This window comes from Amblyomma mixtum, chromosome 9 (assembly GCF_055824585.1).
Source record: "Amblyomma mixtum isolate Tamu chromosome 9, ASM5582458v1, whole genome shotgun sequence".
In the NCBI taxonomy this organism is placed as follows: domain Eukaryota; kingdom Metazoa; phylum Arthropoda; class Arachnida; order Ixodida; family Ixodidae; genus Amblyomma; species Amblyomma mixtum.
The window spans coordinates 114,930,071-114,950,913 of record NC_143020.1 but is presented as its reverse complement, the minus strand read 5'-3'; the positions used below and the strand labels follow the sequence as shown (position 1 = coordinate 114,950,913).

Genomic DNA, 20,843 nt, shown 5'->3' with positions numbered 1-20,843 from the left:
ACTCGCAGCAATGCCAACAAATACTGAGCATCTTCAAGTATCAAAGCAACAACGGATTTTGAAAGACGCTCTCATACAAGCATGGAATTTCGCAAATGCCAACAGTCAGATGCTAGACAGCAAATTCAAGCTTTTGACAAAATACAAGAAATACGCTAGACATCAAATTCAAGCTTTTGACAAAATATAAGAAATACAAAGTTTTTCAGTGACTTGACAGTTTTTATTTCTTCAGGTGAGCTGTACATGAAAGAAAGTGGCTTGGAAAGCTAGCTGAAGCAGTAGGAAACAGGACTTCATCCATTAAAACCTGCTAGAACCTCCCTGGCAAGTAAAGACTTGATGACTTGAGTAGTGCATGCACGAACATTTTGTGCACTTGTTGCTGCATGTCATGAGCTAGAGGCTCCGAACATTGCTTTTCTTTACTACTGAATATAAAACAAGTTTCGTTTTCCCTGATTTGATTACGTCCATGTCCTCCATTGCATTAAAGCTTCATGGAGCATAGAATTCACAACTATGGCTACAAGGCAACATCTTATGCACCTCAGACTAGCGCAATTTTGGATGGCAGTAATGTAATATGGCAGCATACACCAGCAAAATGTGAAAGCATAAGTGTTTGCCACAAAATATCGAATGCCAAACAAAAGAATTTTTGCACTTTCACTGTGGAACTAACAGAAGCTTGGCCATTCCATTTGATTTCAAAAGTGAACCAGTATGGCACATTTTAGTACAGACATAATGCGACGGCATTATGGTTCCCATGTCAAAGTAAAGCCAGTGTCATCATTGGCGTCATTAGACGCGTGCAAAAAATCCCGATGGAAGCAAGGAATTAATCAAACTATGCTAATAAGGAATTAGGTAATTAAGTTGGTGATGTGAACAGGAGCCGATAACACTATCATGTTCTACTCTTGAAAGGCAAGGCTTAATTGTTCCTCAATTTTTGAAGGGCTGCACCAATTTCTCTAATATAAGCTGGCTGTGATCAGGAGGGTGCAAATTTTACCAAAGAATGAGCTGCTCTGCCTTATTTTAATCTCATCTCATTCATAATTTGTTGCATGCACCTTAATCTTCTGAATTTTCATAGACCTCCTCTGCTTTGTACATACGAAAGAAGTCGGGGGCCACTGAAACCAAGAAAAACATGGGGAACGTTATACTTTGATTTACGCTAGTGCAGATTAGATTGGGAAATTAATTACATTATTACTTCAAATAAAATGTAGTTTTCCAAAAAGCAGAAGAGGCAGCCTTAGTAGCAAACTGGATCTTTTGCTAGTCAGGTCAACCTCCCGAGCTTCTTGCCCCTAAATCCTCTCTCTCCACGTTATCCAACCATAATCCCTGCTTGCAGATCTGCCTCTGCGACTCACCCGAGACAACGATCTCCACCAGGGTGCCCTCGGCCACGTCGGAAGCAGCGTTGATGGGGAGCAGGATGTTCTCGCTGTTGTAGTCGTGCCGGAACAGCAGCAGCCGCTCGCTCAGCCGATTCAGGCCGTGCTCTGGCAGCTGCGGAGTGCACCACACATGCACACACACACCCCAATGCAGCATCTACCAAGGCTGCTTCAAACAGGCTGTCACGCATGCATGTGCAAGCTCTGCAGAACCCCCCTTGGATTTCCAAAGGTGGCCTGGCAACCATAAAGGCCAAAGAATCATAGTGAGCCCTGTATGGACGCACATTAATGACAGATGATTGCTGTTCTTGACACTACATCATTAATGTATCGAACGAACAGCAAACAGATCATCAAAGTGGCTGGGCTGCCCCAAAAGGATGGATGACTGTCATCGAGCATGAATGAGCAGAAAGCAGTAATTTGTTTGTGCTGCAACCAAAACCAGCTACAAAGTTTGTGCAACAGATGCTGCAACCAAGACCAGCTGCAGGCCATGAAGAGTGATGGGTGCAGCGACATCTCTGTTAACCTGAACCACCTATGCAGCACCTGTCAATGTTTAGGCTAGTTCTTCAGGCTCAACAAGTTCTAAAACCTGCCAAGTAGCAGCGAAATTTGGTACTGCGCCGAGTATGCTTAGCACAAATGCTTGACTAGTGCCCGCAGCCTGAAGCTGAGCTCTGAACTCGGGGACTTTAAACAAGTCCAGCACATGTTTGCCTAAGAAGCCATTCGGCCAGTTCTCTGGAATTAAAACAAACACAGCTAGGTCAGTGGGCAAGCTTGTTCTGTTGCAGGGGACGACGACATGTCCAGTACACTTCGTCTCCTGGTTATCACACAATTCCGCTTTTCAGTCTTTAATTAAACAACTGAACTAAATTCTACTCAATTTTGCAATGCAAATTTCACTAGAGTACTGTTTCAAAGTTCACTATAAACATGACACAGTGGCAAAAACTTCACAATACAACCCACACAGGCTACACTATGTGTGTGCTCCCCAGTGGTGCCCCAGCCACCACCTTTCCGGCCTCCTATATGCAGCATACGAACAACAAACACTATCCTGCCTGACAAAGGCACCAATCAAATTACGAAAAACAAAAAAAAATGGAACAGGGCAGGCAGAAAGAAAAATAAAGAACAGGAACAGCAGTGCAAGTATACCCTCTTGTGGACGAAGTTGCATGCAGTGTCCTTGAGTGACTTGAGGTTCATCTCTCCGGCATCGATGGTCACCGTGTCGCGAACCACACCCGCCTGCATCACGAAGGTCACCTCGCCGGCCACATTCAGCACCGGCAGCTCCATGGCCTACAGTGCGACACTGGGTCAGAACAGGTGCAGTGTATGCACGACACCTTACACCCATCACCTCCCCTGAACTTCCCCTCAGGTTCACTCTCATGGCGCGCTGTGAGTCACTTATGACTACTTTAGCTTTAGAAGTGGAGAGCACGAGAGCAATAGCTACTTCCTCCGCTGTAGTGATATGTGAAGTGCGTACGGAGCAGGAGGCATGAAGAGTCATGTTCTCAATCTTAATTTTACTCATGGCCGTATTTCAGTTGAAGCGTTTCGCGTACTCATATCAAATCCTCCTAAACACCTGACCCTCCTGATATGGGCTCCAGCCCACATGGGTCTGAAGGATAATGAGGGAGCACATGAGCTAGCTCGAGGGCTCACTTTCCGAGCAGCTTATCATCCCGCCCCCAACATGCCCGCCTTGGTCAGGAAGGACACCATAATCACTTCACGCGATCTGCTCCAGCACTATCGTCTTTCTCACCAACTCTATCCAGGTCCGCTTTAAGAACTCACAAAGACAGAGGCGTCATATGGCGCCAACTCCAGACGGACATTCCCCCAATCCCAAAAGATTCCACAATATATTTCCTGAACGGTATATGCCGATGTGTAAACACTGCAATATCCCAGCAGACCTGCTTCATATGGTCTGGACTTGTCCACGACAACACATCCCAACACCCACACAACATACCTGGGAGGCTCGTCTACGCAGCTCTACCCTAGACGACCAACGAGCGCTCATCGGTCTCGCTCTAGAGGCTGCCAGATTCCAAGGAGTCTTGCCCGACCCCTAAATCTGGGCCTTCGGCCCCTTAACTGTTTTAATAAATGTTTACCAACCAACCAACCAACTCCCATGGCGTTTTCACCATTCTCATGGCTGCCCATTTTGTCCGCAACGATTGTTGCTGTGCAGCACAAATAAAGTCAATGCACAGCTGTCAGTGTGATAACTTGAGCACCTAGCCTTTGGCAAGTTCAGGGCCGCGGTGAAGTGTACAATGTTTGCGGCTGGCTAGTTAGTGATGCTAAGGAACAGTAGCGCAAAAGGAACATGGACAAAGATACAATGCTCAGGAACACGACACTTGTCCCTAGAAGTGGACAAACTTGGGCAGAAGTTTGAAAGCATTCTGGTAGAGCAAGCACTCGCGGATTTGATTTCAAAGCTTTCTTTCAATTAGAACACTCCCTACAGGTATCACATAGAGCCAAATACACTTAGAGTTTCACTCTAAAAGTATCGCATTTCATTTGTTGATGGCTCCAGAGCAGGATTGCACAGCTCTTGAGTCGCAGGAAGGCTTCACGTTGCTCCTCACTTTTCTAAGCTGTGAGAAGTTCTGCGACAAGGCTCCCCACCTTAAAATCATGAGCATCACATTACCAACATGCTGTGCAGAGTCACGTTTTCTTCTCCTCTTTTAACACTGCCCTTTGCATCTGCATACGCTCTACGTTCTACAAACATCTGTTGTAGATCAGCAGACGACTTATCTACAACAGATTTCACTAAATTCTGTCTCTTCCTCAAAGAAGATCATTCAGTGTTTTGACTTTTTTTTTCTAATCAATGCAGATAAAATGCAACTAAACAAATACAATTAAAACTGACCTTTGAAGATGGATTCTTCCTTCTGTGTGTTTGCCAGTAAAGGATAAATGCACATACTGTGTGTATGAGAACAAAATTCTACTACTAGTGAGAAGTTACCAAGAGCTGTGAGCAATTAGCAGGCCCTCAAATATAAAAATGCAAAATGCTAAAATCAGTAAACTAAAGCCTGGACACCTATGCACCTAAGTAGATGACGGTGGTGATGTGAACTAGATTTGATTTGGTGCGCCGCAAGCAATAATATGAGGAGTACTAAGGAAAGATGCTGTCAACATCAAGCAACGCACAAAAAGGCATTAAAAACCATGTGGATACATTCTCTACTCGATGTTCAGCAAGAATAAAGCAGAACTATTTAAATCGAAAAAAAAGCAACATTTCTACGTCCCTACCCTGGTCCATCTACCTGCATTTGTCAGCATGTGTCACAAATGCTGCACACATTATACCTTTGTGTGAGCATGCGTAAGCAATAAAAAATTCGGGGGGCACTTTGACTGTTTGAAGTGCGCCGAGGCGAAAGAGTTTTCCGCACCACTTTGACTGCCTCTGCGGCACTGGTGATGTCAACACTGGGTGATGTCAACACTGTATGATGTCACACAAGTCTGCAGTGAAGCTCCGCCCACATTCAGCCTCCGCGCACAGAATTCCTCTATGACGAAAAAGTAGTGCACCGCTTAAACGTTTCTTTCTTGTTACCTAAACAAGAAGCTTATCACAACAGAAAAATTATGAGCTCTAGGATTTTGATATGTGGACTGTTTGATAGTCAAATATTAAAAAGCTGATTTCTTTACTGGCGATTGGGCAATGGAGTAATACCAGACGCTGCGGACCGCGGCCCAGTGTTAGCAACTGCTTTTTTTAAGTTGTATCCTACTATAATTACTAATCAACTAATTACTAACCAATGACTAATTACTTGCTAATTAGTACTTGCTGATCAATGAGTAATTACTAATGACTAATTTCTGATTAATGACTTATTACCGATTAATTACACTTAAGCTTCGCCTTTAGGAATGCAATGCTGCCTGGGAGTCCATGGAACCACAACACCATCACCAGTTCTGCGTAATGCTTTGCCCGTTGGAAACACCTTTGGAAACACCTTTGAACACAACGCACTTTTGAGGAAAGGAAATGGTGCAGTAATTCTCTGTCATCTAAAGGACAGGTGGAAGTGGGAGTGAAAGCTCCTGAAAGAAACCCACAGGACTCTGGAGTGGTGGTGTTCGCAGTACCATACAAATGCAACACTTTAGCTACAGACCGGCTCTTTCGCAGAAGTTACTACTTTCACACACTTTTCTTGAAGATAATGAACTTTTCCAGGTGAACACTTTAGGCACAACGGCGAACTCTCAAAAATAATCTGCAGCAAAGCCAAACGCTAATGTTTTGCAGCGAAGCTGAACTTTTTCTGCCTTTTTCAACAATTTATTTTAGTGTTTTATGCTGTTTCTGTCTTTTATGCTTCTTGTAGAAACCAGTAAAGATATTAAAGAACTGGTATAGTTTAATATCAATTTTGGAAAAATAATAAGAGAGAAAATGTATATTACAGCCAAAAAACCGCAGTCAGAGTTAAATGTATGTTTTAAACAGACCTGCATTAATGATATACAGAAAATGAGCCCTACCAGAAAGCTTGCACCATTGTTGTCCTTTTAATTCATTAATACATAGTATTGACGCAACTTGACTCGAGATTTCGCAATGTACCAATGTATCTACACTCGGTTCGGATGGATGCACACTGTTTCACCTAGAATTCCACATAGAACGCCGGGAGGTTTGCCAGAGACTAGGTTTTATAAACCATAACATCTTTGCAGCTCGTCACCTGTGAACTGTAGGTCCACATTACAGTGAACTGCTTTAGTTAAGACCTTAAATGACTAAAAACCGCTAGGCACTACGGGTGGAATGTCACCAGACAGTAATACAACGACCAGAAAGTGCACACAGCAACTAAAATTTCTCAAGATTTATTTTATTTTATTCATATGCGGCTCATAAAAAATGTAAACGGAATCACAGCAACCCATTTCCGCTTTACTCAGTTGTTTCTGCTTGTTCATGGAAAAACATTGCAGCCACACACTACAATGCCTCTTTCACATTGTAGAAAATCTGAGGGTCGGTTTATCGGATTGCGCAACACTACGGTTGCTTGAAAAAAAAAAAGAAAAATGAAATCGCAAAAAGAGCTTTACACAAGCGGCGCGCCTGGGGACATTGGTGAGCACCCAAAATAGCGCTCCACTCAGTCTAGGGGGAGCACATTCGGCAGATGGCGTGAATTGCCCCGCACGCACAAACCGGCGAATCTCGCGCTGAGAACGGCGACAGCTGCGTTCGTCACGCGACTACGGGCCTGCGTACAGCATTCGCGCGCACGCCACCGACTGACCGACTGGGCAGCCGTGCGTAAAGGCACTTTGCCCGCCGGGTCAGCTAAATATTCCAAAGTTCAAAGACTCGTCCGGACTGACGGAGACACTCATCTCGATCGGTTCTCGAAAGGGCCCCGACGAATATGTATCGCTGTGAAAAGGGGGAGGGAATACGGGGCGAGCGGGGCGGAGTACACTTTCGTGAGACTTCCGCCAAGTTGCGCCGCGATCACACAGGTAGCGAAGCATATAAGAAAGCGCACACGGCAAATGACGATTACGGGACAGCGAAGTAGCGCTCGGTTGGTTACGCAACCGAAACTTTATAGTATTCAAGGTCGAGACGATGCGCGGGCGTCGTGTCACGAAACAAAGAAAAACGAGCCTGCAGGTGTCTTCTTTTTCAACAAGATTCCGTTCCCCATACGTGCGGGTGACAGTCCTCAATGATCTCGTGAAACTACACTCTGTGGTGTTCACTTCGTCTCGCTTACTGTGTCTCGGCCTACCCTTTTTTTTTTTCGCCGCTTACCGACGGTCAAGATTTGCCTAGAACAAACACGCTGGTCTCTTGTCCTTGCAGCCCCATTCAAACGTGCGCACGCTGCGATCTTAGTGGAGCAAAACAAAATAAGAACGCGTCAAACTGCTTTTTGCCTTGCTCTACACAGGACCGTTGAAACGCAATGCGCCAGCCATTTCGCAGCGAACAAACTTGCTGTTTGTTTTTTTGTTTTCGAAAAAAAAAAAAAACGGCGGCTCGGTGTGGGTAGCTGAACTTACGAGCTGCGGCGGCAGACGCGAACGAACGCCGAAAGGCATCCGAAAGCTCAGCGCGGCGAAGTCCGGTTTTGCCAGCTGTTTTTTGTCTGCCACGCGCGGCTAGCTTGTCGGGCGCCCTGAATGTTGTCTGTCAATGAGACGGAGGTCACGGAAGACGGAACAAGTGCCAAAAAGAACGGCCGGCCCACGTGGGAACGAAATGTTCGTCTCAGAGTAAATGTCATTGAATGACCACATATGAACCCAGCAGCAACATGGTAATAAACTTGGGCAGCTCGCTCGGACAGCTATGTTGGCAGTCCCGTGTGTTTTCGCCAGCGCGGCCAGGGTCCGACAAGCGTGTAGCTACGATCCTTGATTGTCTTACACCAAGCACCGACGGCAAAGTTTACTCTGTCCCTTACATGCAACACGCACGGTCACGAGGAAAGAAAAAAATAAGCAAGCCACGAGGGGAGGAGCGCCAACTGCGCGTCGAGGCGGTGCGAGCGAGCCGGTAATTTACCATTCCTGGCTGCACTTCTCTGCCTTTTTTTCGAAGGTCGCGTTGGCAGTGTTGCTTCTCTCGGTGCGCAGCGAGCGGCAACAAACGCGTAGGGGACTGCCCTGGACGGAGGACTGCCAACGCGACAGGATCGAGGGGTGCGCTCAAGAGCAGGGCCGCCGCGATGAAGATCCGGTTTCCTGGCGTAAGGCGAAAATCGCCAGACTCGGACGCTGAAATTGGTGGGGGGCACCCTTACCGGGCGGCGGGCGGCCGAGCCCTCCAGGGTTTCTTGTGGGGGCGAGCACAGTCGCCGGTCAAGCAGGGAAGAGACGCATATCCCGCGCCGTAAGCGAACGCCACGGGCAAAGGAGGCCCACCGAGAGCACCGCGGCGGAGGCAAAGAGCTGCCGCGGACACCACCACAAGGAGCACGCACACTGTAAACACCGCTCTCTCCTCCGGGTTGCTGCTGAACAACCACTTGCTGAGCACCTTGGCATCGGAGGAGCACCTAGTGGCTCTACCAAAAGTTGGACAAAACTCGAGCGCATTGCGAGGAAAAAAATAAGTATGCGTTTCACGCGGCACCTAGTGACAAAAAACAGCGACACGCAATAGCAGTATATTGTTATAGTGCTACAGCGTTACACTGAAAATTTTTTATGTCAACTTTAAAACGTATATTAAGGCATGCATGCAAAATTTATTTTACTATAATGTTTCTACAGCTAAAACAATACAAGGTCGACACTTGAAAACAACGCTCACAGCGCCAGCGCTTCTGCGCGAGTAACGGAACACGAAGGAAGATGTAGCGTTTTTTCCGACGGAACCATAGAGTGTAGAGTGGCATGGCACCACTATGTTATTTGATACAACTATAATATGATGGTAGCCAGCGTAATCGCTGTCATGTGCAAGCTGGTCGTATTCCGTGTGTCGCCGTAGGTACCGAGAAGTACCGGCCAGCGTTAGAAGCTCGTCATTTTGTTACAGTGCACAAGCAGAAGCACTGGACTGTTTTTGCGATGTCGATCTCTCCGCCGCGACTCGTCAACTTGCGGAGAGCACTTAGCGGACTAGCGGATTTCGTAGCGGAGCACAGCTCGTTCATCAATGCCCACATGGTGGATTTCTACACGCAGCAGCACTGGGAACGTCTCGTGGACGACGATGTTGGTAGGGACCTCCTGAGCTTGACAGACCAGCAACTTCTGTGCTTGGGAACCGAGGAGTTCATGAATCTTGAATGCGTAAGGTAGGAAACCTATGATGGCAAGCTGGTGCCTACTCGTCGATTTCGGCACTGCGCGTGTTAGCGACACTTATGGCACCTGGTGTTGAACATTGCATGTGTTTTGGAGGTGCTTGTTGCAGTCAGATGTGCAAGTAAGCGTTTCACTAATGCCGATAGGTGGCGCCTGCGTGCACGTATGCATTTTGTAGTATGCGATACTTGCATGCGTGTTTAGACTATATGTTGCATGTGTCGTTATGGCAACAAAGACGCCGCTCTGTGCTGTTGCCTCCGGCAGTTTCGAAGGGCGTGTAAAGCGCACATCTATTATTATTAATATTATTTACAGATACTGCTGTCTCAGGTTCGAGACATAGCAGGAGTCCGGCGAACTTCATTAGCAGTAAATGACGTGATCTCCTTGAATGGCACTGTCGTGAAACAAAATAAATGCGTTTCTTTGCAGCGGAGCGCCCGTCTAAGCGAATGTCATTGGCAGTTTTCAGGTCCGAATCACGGCATTTATCTATTGTCAGCCTTGGTTCACAAGCTGACAAGGGAGACCAAGCGTAGACGTTTTTATTTTTCGCCTCTTCCGTAACCCCTTACACTCCAAGCACGGGCCACATAGCGCGATCCACTTCCGTACGGAGCCATTCAGCGTGCTTTTTGAAAACATAGCGCAAGAAAGACACGGACGACACATATGTACAAATTAATGCATCGTCTGTGTCTTTTTTTTTTTTACGCTATGTTTCCAAAAAGGTGTTACCAACTAACCCGTTGCATTCAGCATGCGTAGACCGCCCTCAGGGCGCCAGGTGCCAGCTGCGCGCATCCGTGCTGCGTTGGAACCAATCGGCGCGAGCGCACTGGCGGCCGCGGATCACGGTATGCAAAATTTCTTATGTGTGCTACGGCGCTTTATAACTAGACACCTTTAGCATCCGTGTTACCGTACCGTTAGCGGAGTACCGGGAGCCCGCCCACCGCCGCTGAGCACGCGATGATTGGTCCCGATTCCGCAGGCGCTCGCGCAGCTGCCACGTACCCCGTCAAGGCGATTTGCGCATGCGCATTGGCTGCGTGCGGGCTCCTGATACTCCACTACCGGTAACTGGTACTGGCACTTGGCAGCGTCGTATGACCGCGAGTCCTACGTGATGACAGCGAAGTCGCACGAAGCACGTACTGCGAGCACATTGGTCACCTGGGCCCGTGCCTGGGCCCGTATCCCAACTGGCGTCCTTTTCAGAAATGCCCCTTTCAGCGCCGCCGTTTTCCGCTTCCGGTGTTTCGGTCTGTCAGAACCAGAACCTCATTAGTCAGGCTATGGTAGTCAGGCTAGATTTGTGTTTAGTCAGGCGTCACTGCAAGGGTACGTTTTCGAAAGGAACGTGGGCACGGGCCCTAATCGCGGAGAAAGTTACGCGTGGTAACGTGATCAGGGGAACGTGAGAGCGAGCCCCGCAGGGCACGTGTAGGCGGTGGTCACATTACAGTGTCACTCGACTGTGAGCGGCATCGGGGAATATCCTTTCGATTCGCATATGCAATGCATGAACTTGGTTCTCGCGGTGCTGCACTTCGTCATTCGTTCCAGCGGCACAACATGGCGCCAAGGGCGTCCGCAGAATTTTTTGCAGGGGGGGGCCCCGTTGGTGCCCCGGGGGGGGGGGGGGGGGGGGGTATGTTCGTAGCAAAAAGGCGCTATTTGCGGAGTAAATTTATTTATTTATATATAAATAAAAATTAAACAAAATGCACACATGAAAGAAAAATTACAAACAGCAAATTAAAGCGCGGCTAGGAGAGGTACATTGGAGTTTATCAACGAAGAAACAACTAAAATTAATAAAAAATGCAAAAAGATGCTATATCACTTCGTGGAGAAGAGTGCTCAGTCTTCATGCATACGGGTTCTCGACTCACCCGGATTGATGACCAGCACACAGCACAATATGTTCGCAAACACGCAACTACAGTCACTCAGTCAGTCTTCCTTGAACAGCAACTGTAGGCGCCTCGGATTTTTCTGGGCGAATTGCGTAATTACACGTGTGATAAATTCACTTCTGTGCTTCATTACACGCTCTCGGTGCACACTCATCATACACATTGATTGGAAAAACTGTTGAACGCGTACGTTGAAAACAAAAGATGACTATATATACAACGAAAACTTATTTACAAGATAAATGCACGCTCGCAGCTTCATACACCTCGCTCCATCTTGCTTGCGCATCCGCACAGTCGAGCAACCCCACACACACTGCTCGCCGCTCGTCGTTTTCTCGTCCGCTGTCTTGGTTGTTCTCAGCTTCGCTGACAACCGGCCACTAAAAACACCCAAGCACAAACACAGAGGCGCGCACACGTGCGAGGGCTTACTTGCCGTAGTATCCCCGAATGCGCACTTTGGGGGTGAAAGGAACGCCGCGCAACTTCCGAGGGGAAGGGACACTCGCCACTCCGGTCGGAAAATTTGTTTTTGTGTTTTTATGGGGTTCAGAGCCCCAAAACGACTCAGGCTATGAGGGATGGAGTAGTACAGAGTTCCGGGTAATGTCGACCACCTGGGTCTCTTTACCATGCACTGACACGCGCAGTACATGGGCGCTGTTGTGATTTGAGGCCCAGCCAGAGGTGACAGGCGAGCCAGGCAGGCGCCATCGGGCTGCGTTGACCAAAGGCGCTGGTTTTCACAGAAGACGCAAAGAACGCTGGTGTGGGGGCGCCTCGGGAGACTGCGTCGCCGTGAACAAAAGCAGCTAATCCCCTTTGCCGGAGATTCTGAAAGCGGCGCTTCTACCGAACTGCGCTACTCGTGGATCGGAGGAGACAGCGAGCGGCGGCGGCGCCAACTCATCGCCCGCTTGCCCCTGAGCAGCCCGACAAAGCGGGGGTGGACACGGCTGATTTGTCCTTCCCTCCTTAAGAATTCATCGGTGACCGGCGTAACGACATAGGCGAAAACAAGATGCCCCGTGCACTGTCTGCCTCCGTGTCGCTATCTCTCTAGAGATCAAAGAAACAGACACCCATCTCAAGGCGGCTCGAAACACATCCTCGCCGGTGCCGCTGTATGTCTGGAACATGTCGCCCTTCAGTAGAGCTAACGATGGCGTGGTTTGAAAACGGCGGAACGACGCACGCCCGGACGCGGCATTTCGCAGATGTGACCATGCGGGGCTGCTTTTACCCTTTTGACTGAGCGCACCACCGCCCCTGGTGTGCGGCCATCACTCACGGTTCGAGTGAGTGATTTTCCAGGGGGGTGCAACCGCCCCCCCTTGCCCCCCCCCCTCCGGACGCCCATGCATGGCGCCCTTTGCATGACGCTGTTGGTTTCGGAAAGGTGCAGACGCCGTGCGAGTCTGGTTCAGGAAACTGTGCACCTCCTCAGTGGTCGGTGCCGAAATCGTGCAGCTACAGCCGCCATGGAAGCAGACGATGGCTGGCGCGTCGCGACAGACGGAGGTAGGCGTACGCGGTTCGGAATGTTAGCGGCCGTTGAGATGAGCGGCACGCACCTGGCTGCGATTTGCTGGTGACTACAAGGCTAGCAGATGCTTGCGGACCATCGGTTATAGGGATTCGCCTTCTATCCCGTCGGGGGCCGTAGTTGTTAGGGGTTCGGCTTCTTATCCAGGACGCTCAGGAAAAATGACAAGTATATTCACGATATTTACTTCGTAGAGCGGTGTACACGACGATACAGGGTAAGAAATGATGAGGGGAATGCACGGACGTAGTAGTAGTAGCAAGAGGATGAAAGAAAAGGAAAGGAAATTAGCACGGGCCTGTGACTAGCGAGTTGCCACCACCACCACTGCCGGCGTGCTGATAGGGAGGAGAATAGGTAGAGGGGGAGAAGGAGGATATAAAGGGAGAGAAAGTGCAGCATCTCAAGAGGCGCCGTCGCTGTCATCAGCCGCTGTGGATTAGCAGTAGCTATCCAGGCCCGTGTCCTCCAGGAAGGCCAGGAGGTACCGAAGGGCCTTGCAGGCGTTGGGTCCAGAAGAAAACAACAGGACACTTGCCGTGTCAGCCGGGAGTCCCAGGGCCCTGTAGCCAGCAGCAAGCATTGCCTGATGTGCGGCAAAGGCAGGGCATCCACACAGGATGAGTTCGATCGTCTCCTCCTGGTGGCCACAGCGGGGGCAGTCTGCGCAGGGGGGCCAAACCCTTGCGGTAGAGCCTTGCCCCAGTCCAAGAGCAGCCCACTCGGAGCCGGAGGAGGAGGGACCTCTGCCGCCTTGGGATACCCTTGTCCGGCAGGACCTGGGGGGGGGGGGGGGGGGGGGTCCCTTGGGCCACCGGGGTCGGGGTGCTCCAGGACAACTTGCCGCTCTGTGATGGCACGGGCAGCATCCAGGGGCACCACTGATGTGCAGCAGGGAGTGGATCCCCCATGAGCTGCTTTGGCCAGGGCATCGGCAGTTTCATTGCCCTGGACGCCAACGTGGCTGGGGACCCAGGCCAGGGAGATGGAGCAGCCACGGGAGCAGATTCCATTCAGCCTAGCTGCCAGCTTGCTGACGATGGGGAGTCGGCACCGTGGCTCTTGCAGGAACTGGAGGGCCACCCTGGAGTCGCTCAGAATGGCTGCAGACTGTACGGCAGGCTGCGAGTCCAGGATGTCGGCAGCCACGTGTAGGGCTGCCAGCTCAGCTGTGGTTGAGCTAGCCCCGATTGGTAGCCTCGCCTGCCTTCTCTCGCCCAGTGCCGGAGAGATGCAGGCCGCCGCTGCGATGGGCAGGCCCCCTTCAAGACGGAGCCATCCGTGTACAGCTGGGTGCAGCCCGCCAGGTCCTCCTCCAGGGTCGCCGCTGTCGCCGCCTTTTCAGCCAATGAGCAGGGCTCTTATTGGGCGCTGCCCAAGTGGGCAGGGCGCCCAGTAAGAGCCCTGCCTTTTGGCATGTGTCGCTGGAGTTGAATTGTCCCTAGGCTGTTCCTGGAGGACTTCCTTTTTCCTCAGTCCTTTGCGAATATCCGGCGTGAAACATAATAAGCAGGCCTGTTCTTGGATCCGCCTTGAGCCTCTGGGAACGGCAACACGGAGGTTGCTTAAAGGTGCACTGAAGAGGAATCTGAACTCGTCTTTTTGCCGCGGGAACTCGATCTACACGTTCTGAGCATTCTTAGAAACATCGATTTATTGCCCTGTGTGGCTGATTTTCCTTATTAAATCGAATTAACGTCCGGCTCCCTCCTTTTTTTTTAATTCTCCCTCGTACGGTGGGCGGTGTCGACCAACGCGTGGAGTGCCTTGCAGTCAGCTCCGTGGAGGCTTTGCTTTCGCTTTATTTTGTTTTTTAGGATTCCGTGAATAAATAGTTTCATTCGCAGATAATATAGCCGTAAAATAAGCCCGCAGAAATAAAAATACGCGCGGACTATTTGCTTCTACGGACTACTATGTATTACTCCGCCGATGGCAGAGCGGCAAGCCGCCGCGGGACTGGCTGAAAGGCACTCCACGAATTGGTCGACTCCGCCCACCGTACGAGGGAGAATTAAAAAAAAAGGCGGGAGCCGGACGTTAATTCGATTTAATTAGGAAAATCAGCCACACAGGGCAATAAATCGAAGTTTCTAAGAATGCTCGGAACGTGCAGATTGAGTTCCCGCGGCAAAAAGACGAGTTCAGATTCCTCTTTAGTGCACCTTTAAGCTATGGGTGGTTCGATGAAACAACAGCTGCAGGAAGGTGTCAGGCGACGGCGGGCTCCCGAAGGGGGGGTGGATGACGTGTCGCCCACCCCGGATAGCCATTGTCCGTCGCGGCTGGGCTGCCCGAAGGCGCGCCCTGTTTGGGAAGACACTTTCGTGGTTCTTTTGTTGAACCCCGCACGCGGGCGTTGGTGACCAGCGGGTTTCTTCGGTCCCCCGTGCCTTGCCGGGCGTAGGCTTACAGCCGCTTTTCGCAGTGCCTATGGTCTGAACTCGGTGTGTCTTGCTAACACTGTAGTCTTGCTGCATGGCCTCCGAACTTGTGGCTTCAGGACAGAAGGGGGGGAATGCGGGACATGACAACTACCAGCAAAGGGCATTCCCTCTCCCTGCGACAGGTTACATTTTAAAATTCAGATTTATTTGATCTAAATCTCCTTTTCCCAAGAAACACATTAGATCCACCTGACCCTTTCAAACTTAGTTTCCTCGAGTGATTCTTACCCCAAACGTCCATTAGAGTTCTTTTAAGTGCTTCTTAAAGGGGCTGTGAAAAGGGGTCTCAACAAAGATGGGATATGCCTAGGATGCTAAAGGACGCAACGTCACAAATATCCTCCAGCAAAAATTTTTTGATGCGTTTTGTGGAAGCTGAGTTTTTTGTAGTCAGATTGGATTGGATTGTAAAACATTTATTGCGTCGAGAGCAGGTTGCGGAGGCACGTACTAGATGGCCGCTAGCCCATGGCTAGCGGCGACCTCGTTGGCCCGCTCGATTGCCCGCACTTGGATCTTGGGGTCCGAGCTGACCAGCACGGCCTCCCACCGCTCGGGAGAAGGGAGCTGTATCAACTCCGCCGGAGGCGGATCATCTGCGCAATTCCACAGAATGTGGTCGTAGGTGGCCCTTTCACCACATTTATGGCAGTTTGGATCGTACTGGCCAGGGTACATGAGGGCAAGCAGAGCCGGATTGAGAAGGGAGCGTGTTTGAAGACGGCGCCAGGTGACTTCCTGCGCTTTTGTTAACGACTTGTGGGGAGGGGGATATGCGCGCCTCTCCAGCCTAAAGTGATGGGTGATGTCATGAAATGAGATTAACCCGTCCCTCGTGAAATTCGGGTCGGAGGGCGCGCTCACTGCCCGGTCGACGAAACCTCGGGCTTGCGCGTGAGCCGCCTCGTTCCCCGGATTAGACGAGTGGGCCGGGACCCAGATCAATTCAACTTCTCTAATCGGAAGGCGGGTGTTTTGAAGGATGCGGAGTGAGGTAGATGTGATACGGCCCCTCGCGAAATTGCGAATGGCTGTTTTGGAGTCGCTGAATATAATATCAGCACGCGTGTTCGCTATAGCTAAGGCTATTGCCGCTTCCTCCTCCGCCGTCTCGGAGGAGGTGGTTTCTATTGACGCGGCCGCCGAGGCGCCGTTCCCGTTCACCGCGACCACTGCAAACGCTTTTCTCGGGGTTTGTCGGTATTCCGCTGCGTCCACGTACGCCACGTTGTCGTGTCGGCTGTATTTGGTGTGTAGTGCGCGAGCCCTCGCTGTTCGTCGGCCTTCGTGGTGCGTGGGGTGCATGTCCTTGGGTAGGGGTTTGATCAAAAGAGCTTTCTTGATGTGCGTGGGTAACTGCGTTTTCGAGTCAGAATTTGAATTTCCGCGTCTTCGCGCCTTTCCCTCTCCTCTCGTCAATTATTGCACGCTGAAATGTTGGTCCGCCGGCTCCACCCACTCGGCCCCTTCGCTGACGCGCGTGGGAATTCCCCAGGGGGCGGAGCCAACGCCTCCTAAACTGGTTTGGCGTCGACGACGCCGGCGCGGCGAACCAATGATGGCATTCCGCTGCGGACGTAAAGAGCGCTACATGATGCAATGCGCGCGGATTCGAGCGAAAGCTCGGCACCGTTGGTAGCCGCGATGCGCGGAAGCCAGAGTTTCGCTTTTGAGTTCTTGTACGCGGCAAGAGAAAGGCCGGACAGGAAACAGGAGGCAAGTTTGGTGGGGATGGTGGGGACAGTCGACAGCCTCGCAATCCTACCAACAAAGAAACATCGGGGAGCTTCCCTTGCCCCTACCCTGTCTGCGGCGCCGCGTACACGACGGGGGAAGGGGGAGCCGTCAAAATGCGCTTTCCGTGGGCTGCCCCCACAAAGCAAGCTTCCTCTGCGAGTGCTCTAGGCGCGGTTCTGATTGGTGGCGCCCGATCTAAGTACCGGGTGAATGAAACGCGTTTTCGTCTGATCTTTTCGTTTCGAATTTTCAAAGTGCAATAACTTTCGTTTGCATGCTCCGATTTCAATAATTCTTTTTGCACTGGTCTCAGGAACGCATGATAAATCGATTTAATGACACCAGTCGGTACCGAGGGAAACATCGCAGTGCCCCTTTAAGTGCAGGTGCTTTTGTTGATGCAGGGTCGGTCGCGTGCCAGCGTTGCACCGCCTGGCGCTCCAGCTGGAGCGGTACACCCTGGCCTCGCTCGGGGCGCTCAGCAGCGGCGGCCTGGCGCACCCGGCGGACGCCTGCTGCACCCCATTCCTGGGCGCCGGGCGCGGCATGAGCCCCAAGAAGGAGCACGAGGTGGACGCCATGGCCGACCTGGTCGCCTCGCTGGCCCGCAGGCTGGGAGTGCGCCGTCTTGTGGACCTGGGCAGCGGCAAGGGCTACCTGGCCGCGCGGCTGTGCTCGCCCCCGCACTCGTTTCGCGTGCTCGCCGTCGACAGCTCGGAAGAGAGGAACCGCAGCGCCCGCGAGCGCGCAGCCAAGATGGCGGCCCAGCAGACGACACCACTACCTCAGCTGGAGACTCTCACGGCTGTCGTGGATGACCGCTTCGACGTGCTGGGCGCAGACGGCGAAGACACCGTGGTGTGCGGTCTTCACACCTGCGGCGACCTGGCACCCAGCGCGCTAAGAGTGGCGGTGCGGGCGGCGCCGAGGGTGCGAGGGCTGTGCCTCGTCGGCTGCTGCTACCACCTGCTGGAGCCGCCCGCGGGCTTCCCCATGTCGGCGTTACTCAAAGGCCGCGGTTGCCGTGACCCCGGACGCAACGCGCGTATGCTGGCCGCCCAGTGCGCCGACCGACGTCAGGAGAGCGGCGACACCCTCTTCTGGAGAGCTCTGCTCCAGATGCTGCTGACGGACGAAGAGCTACGGTCAGGACGACGCGTGGGTCGTGTGGTCGGAGCCAAGACGTTCGTCGAGTACGCGCGGCAGGCGTTGCAGAGACTGGGTCGCGAGATCGAGGATGAGGCCGCACTACAGGCGGAGGCAGAGTCCCTAGAGCGACGATACACAGGCGAACAGCGGCGTCAGCTGTCCGCTTTCCACAGGCTTCGCGTCGCCTGGGCAGGCTGCATCGAAGCCTTCCTGCTCCTGGACAGGCTTGTGTTCCTGCTCGAACAGCAGCCAGTGGTGGCAGAGGCACACATAGTCAGGCTATTTGACCCAACGCTGTCGCCCCGTTGTCATGCCATTGTGGCCCTCATGCAGCCTGTTGAAGGTGATTAACTAGACATGGCACCATAGATCTCTTTTTAACTGTGTCAGTACCCTTAGTATTTGTGTGCCATCAAGAGACGCTGTGTGAAGTGTTGTAAACTGATCTCTGTCTGCTGTGTGACTTCCCATTTCATCTGCACGCCAGTCCTCACTATGTGTAATGCACCTTCTGCATCAGTGTACCATCATCACAAGCTGTGTGCAGCATCCAGCTCCTCACTAAGCAGGAAGTTGCCTTTGTGTTTCAGACATAGACCTCGTGTGCTGGTACGAGGGTGCCGCCACTCCACTACACCAAAGCGCTGCCAATCGTAAAATAAAGCATTTTCCATCTGCTTTGTCTGGTGCACGTGTGTGAAAGTAGCAGTGCAAAGCGCCAGTCATGTATGGTCATATACAGGACCAAGACGAAGGGCTAGCTTTGTTCCATTTAGAAAACTCTAAGTCAGATGCATTGCGTTACGTTACGGCTATCGAAGTCACACAAGTCACTGCCAGTCGTGAAGGATGTGGGCATGCTTGGCTTCAGTGAAAAATGAAGCATTACTGCAAATTAACCATGCTCAATGCTCTGGTAGAGAGACCTTCGGTGTCTTTGGCTGTCCCAGAAAAAAAAAAAGTTACTTTAGTCGGATACAACTAGAGAACGAAGCGGCAAATGCCCTGAAAAGGAGGCAGTCCAGCCGATGGCGTCGACAGAGTCTCATGAAGTTGTGAGTAATCCCCTTGTACCTGCCATCATGACGTCACAGGGTGTGGTAGATGAAACGGGACTCACCGTGGCTTAACAGGATTAACCGCAGGGCCATGATAACCGGTCGATGCCATTGGCTGAAGGGCCTTCTTTGGGGGGCATCTGCTGCTTCGTTCTTGAGTTGTATCAGACAATGGCAGCACGCCTGGACACTGCACTATCAAGGCAGCTCTGAACGACTTGCCAAAATCATCATCACCGTCAGCCTGACTGCGCCCGCTGCAGGGCAAAGGCCTCTCCCATGTCTCTCCAATTAACCCTGTCCTTCGCCAGGTGCGGCCACCGTATCCCCGCAAACTTCTTAATCTCATCCGCCCACCTTTCTGCCGCCCCCTGCTACGCTTGCCTTCTCTTGGAATCCATTCCGTTACCGTTGAGGTTATCTTGCCTTCGCATTACATGCCCTGCCCAAGCCCATTTCTTACTCTCGATTTCGACCAGGATGTCATTAACCTGGATTTGTTCCCTCACCCACTCGGCCCGCTTCTGATCCCTTAACGTTACACCCAGCATTTTTCTTTCCATAGCTCGCTGCGTTGTCCTCAGATTAAGCTGAACCCTCTTTGTTGGCCTCCACATTTCCGCTCCATAGGTGAGTACCGGTAGGATACAGCTGTTGTATACTTTTCTCTTGAGGGACATTGGTAAACTGCCATTCGTGATCCAGATCAGCGTCACTACCTGTCCTAAATAGACATTCTCTTACTACTTCCAGCACCTCGTCACCAATTGCAAACTGCTGTTCGCTTGCTAAACTGTTGAATATTACTTTGGTTTTCTGCATGTTAATTTTTAGCCCCACTGTTCTGCTCTGCCTGTCTAACTCACCGATTATGCTTTGCAGTTCATGTCCCGAGTGACTCAGCAAGACAATGTCATCAGCGAATCATGATTACCTAGGTATTTCCATTAACTCTTGCTGAAATACTAATGCGGATTTGATGATCACCAGTGGTGATAATGCGTGCAGAATTGTGAAGTGACCAAAATTTTAGAGGTTATGGCAGAAATGAAAATAGTTATTGTTTTATGGATGAAGTTGAACCAGTTACCGTATTTACTAGCATTATGATCGCACCCCGAACTTGCCGCTGCAATTTGTCGTGTGCCAAGTCTAGCTGACAATGATCCTACACACGTGCAGATTACCATCTTGCTCCATCAGCATTGTAGGGGCAGCCGCCTGCTGGTTGACCTGCAGTCATCCTGCAGCAAACGTTGGTTCCCAACGCATCACGGGCTGTCTAAACGCGGTTACGCTTAACCGCGGATACCAAACTTAGCTGCGGTTATCTTGAACCACGGTTCGTCGTTGTCACAAGGCTCGCCAGCATTCTGGGTTGCGGTGCAACGAATGAAGTGACATTTGCAAATATCTTGCAGTGCAGTTGGCACAGTGTCGAGAGTGCCATCCGACGGCGCAGTCCGGTTGCAGCACTGCCTTCACAGCCAAATACATGGCCGCGCCGCACGCAAGCCACCTGCGCCCCTGTGGATCTCTACGGTGGATCCCTGGCGCCAGAGTCAGAAAACTGTGCTAAACTTTGTTGTTCTCGTAAATAATAAGCCCTTGGATACGGGAATGTCAAAAATGAAACCTCCTTGAAGGTCGCTGACCTGTACCGAGTTGCTGGTAGGAGT

The 20,843-nt window shown here is 51.1% G+C and overlaps 2 protein-coding genes across 12 annotated transcripts in view; one reads left to right on the top strand and one right to left on the bottom strand.

Annotated features, from left to right (window-relative positions):
• LOC149330853 (serine/threonine-protein kinase D3-like) overlaps nt 1-8,526 on the bottom strand; it is a 30,312-nt gene extending 21,786 nt beyond the window's left edge. Inside the window, exons 1-3 of the mRNA XM_089561557.1 lie at nt 8,288-8,526; nt 2,595-2,741; nt 1,392-1,530 (exon numbers count right to left, since the gene is read on the bottom strand). Coding sequence (XP_089417683.1) covers nt 1,392-1,530; nt 2,595-2,738 — 283 coding nt within the window. The 5' untranslated portion in view covers nt 2,739-2,741; nt 8,288-8,526. The remainder of the gene's footprint in view (nt 1-1,391; nt 1,531-2,594; nt 2,742-8,287) is intronic.
• The window catches only part of LOC149330852 (putative methyltransferase-like protein 25), a 135,413-nt gene extending 116,629 nt beyond the window's left edge, over nt 1-18,784 (top strand). For 4 of the 11 annotated variants that reach the window (XM_089561551.1, XM_089561553.1, XM_089561552.1 and 1 more), the window contains exon 4: nt 17,362-18,784. In XM_089561551.1, coding sequence (XP_089417677.1) covers nt 17,362-18,457 — 1,096 coding nt within the window. In that variant the 3' untranslated portion in view covers nt 18,458-18,784. The other 7 variants (XR_016285736.1, XR_016285731.1, XR_016285730.1 and 4 more) reach the window with 5 other exon arrangements.
• The last annotated feature ends 2,059 nt before the right edge of the window (nt 18,785-20,843 follow it).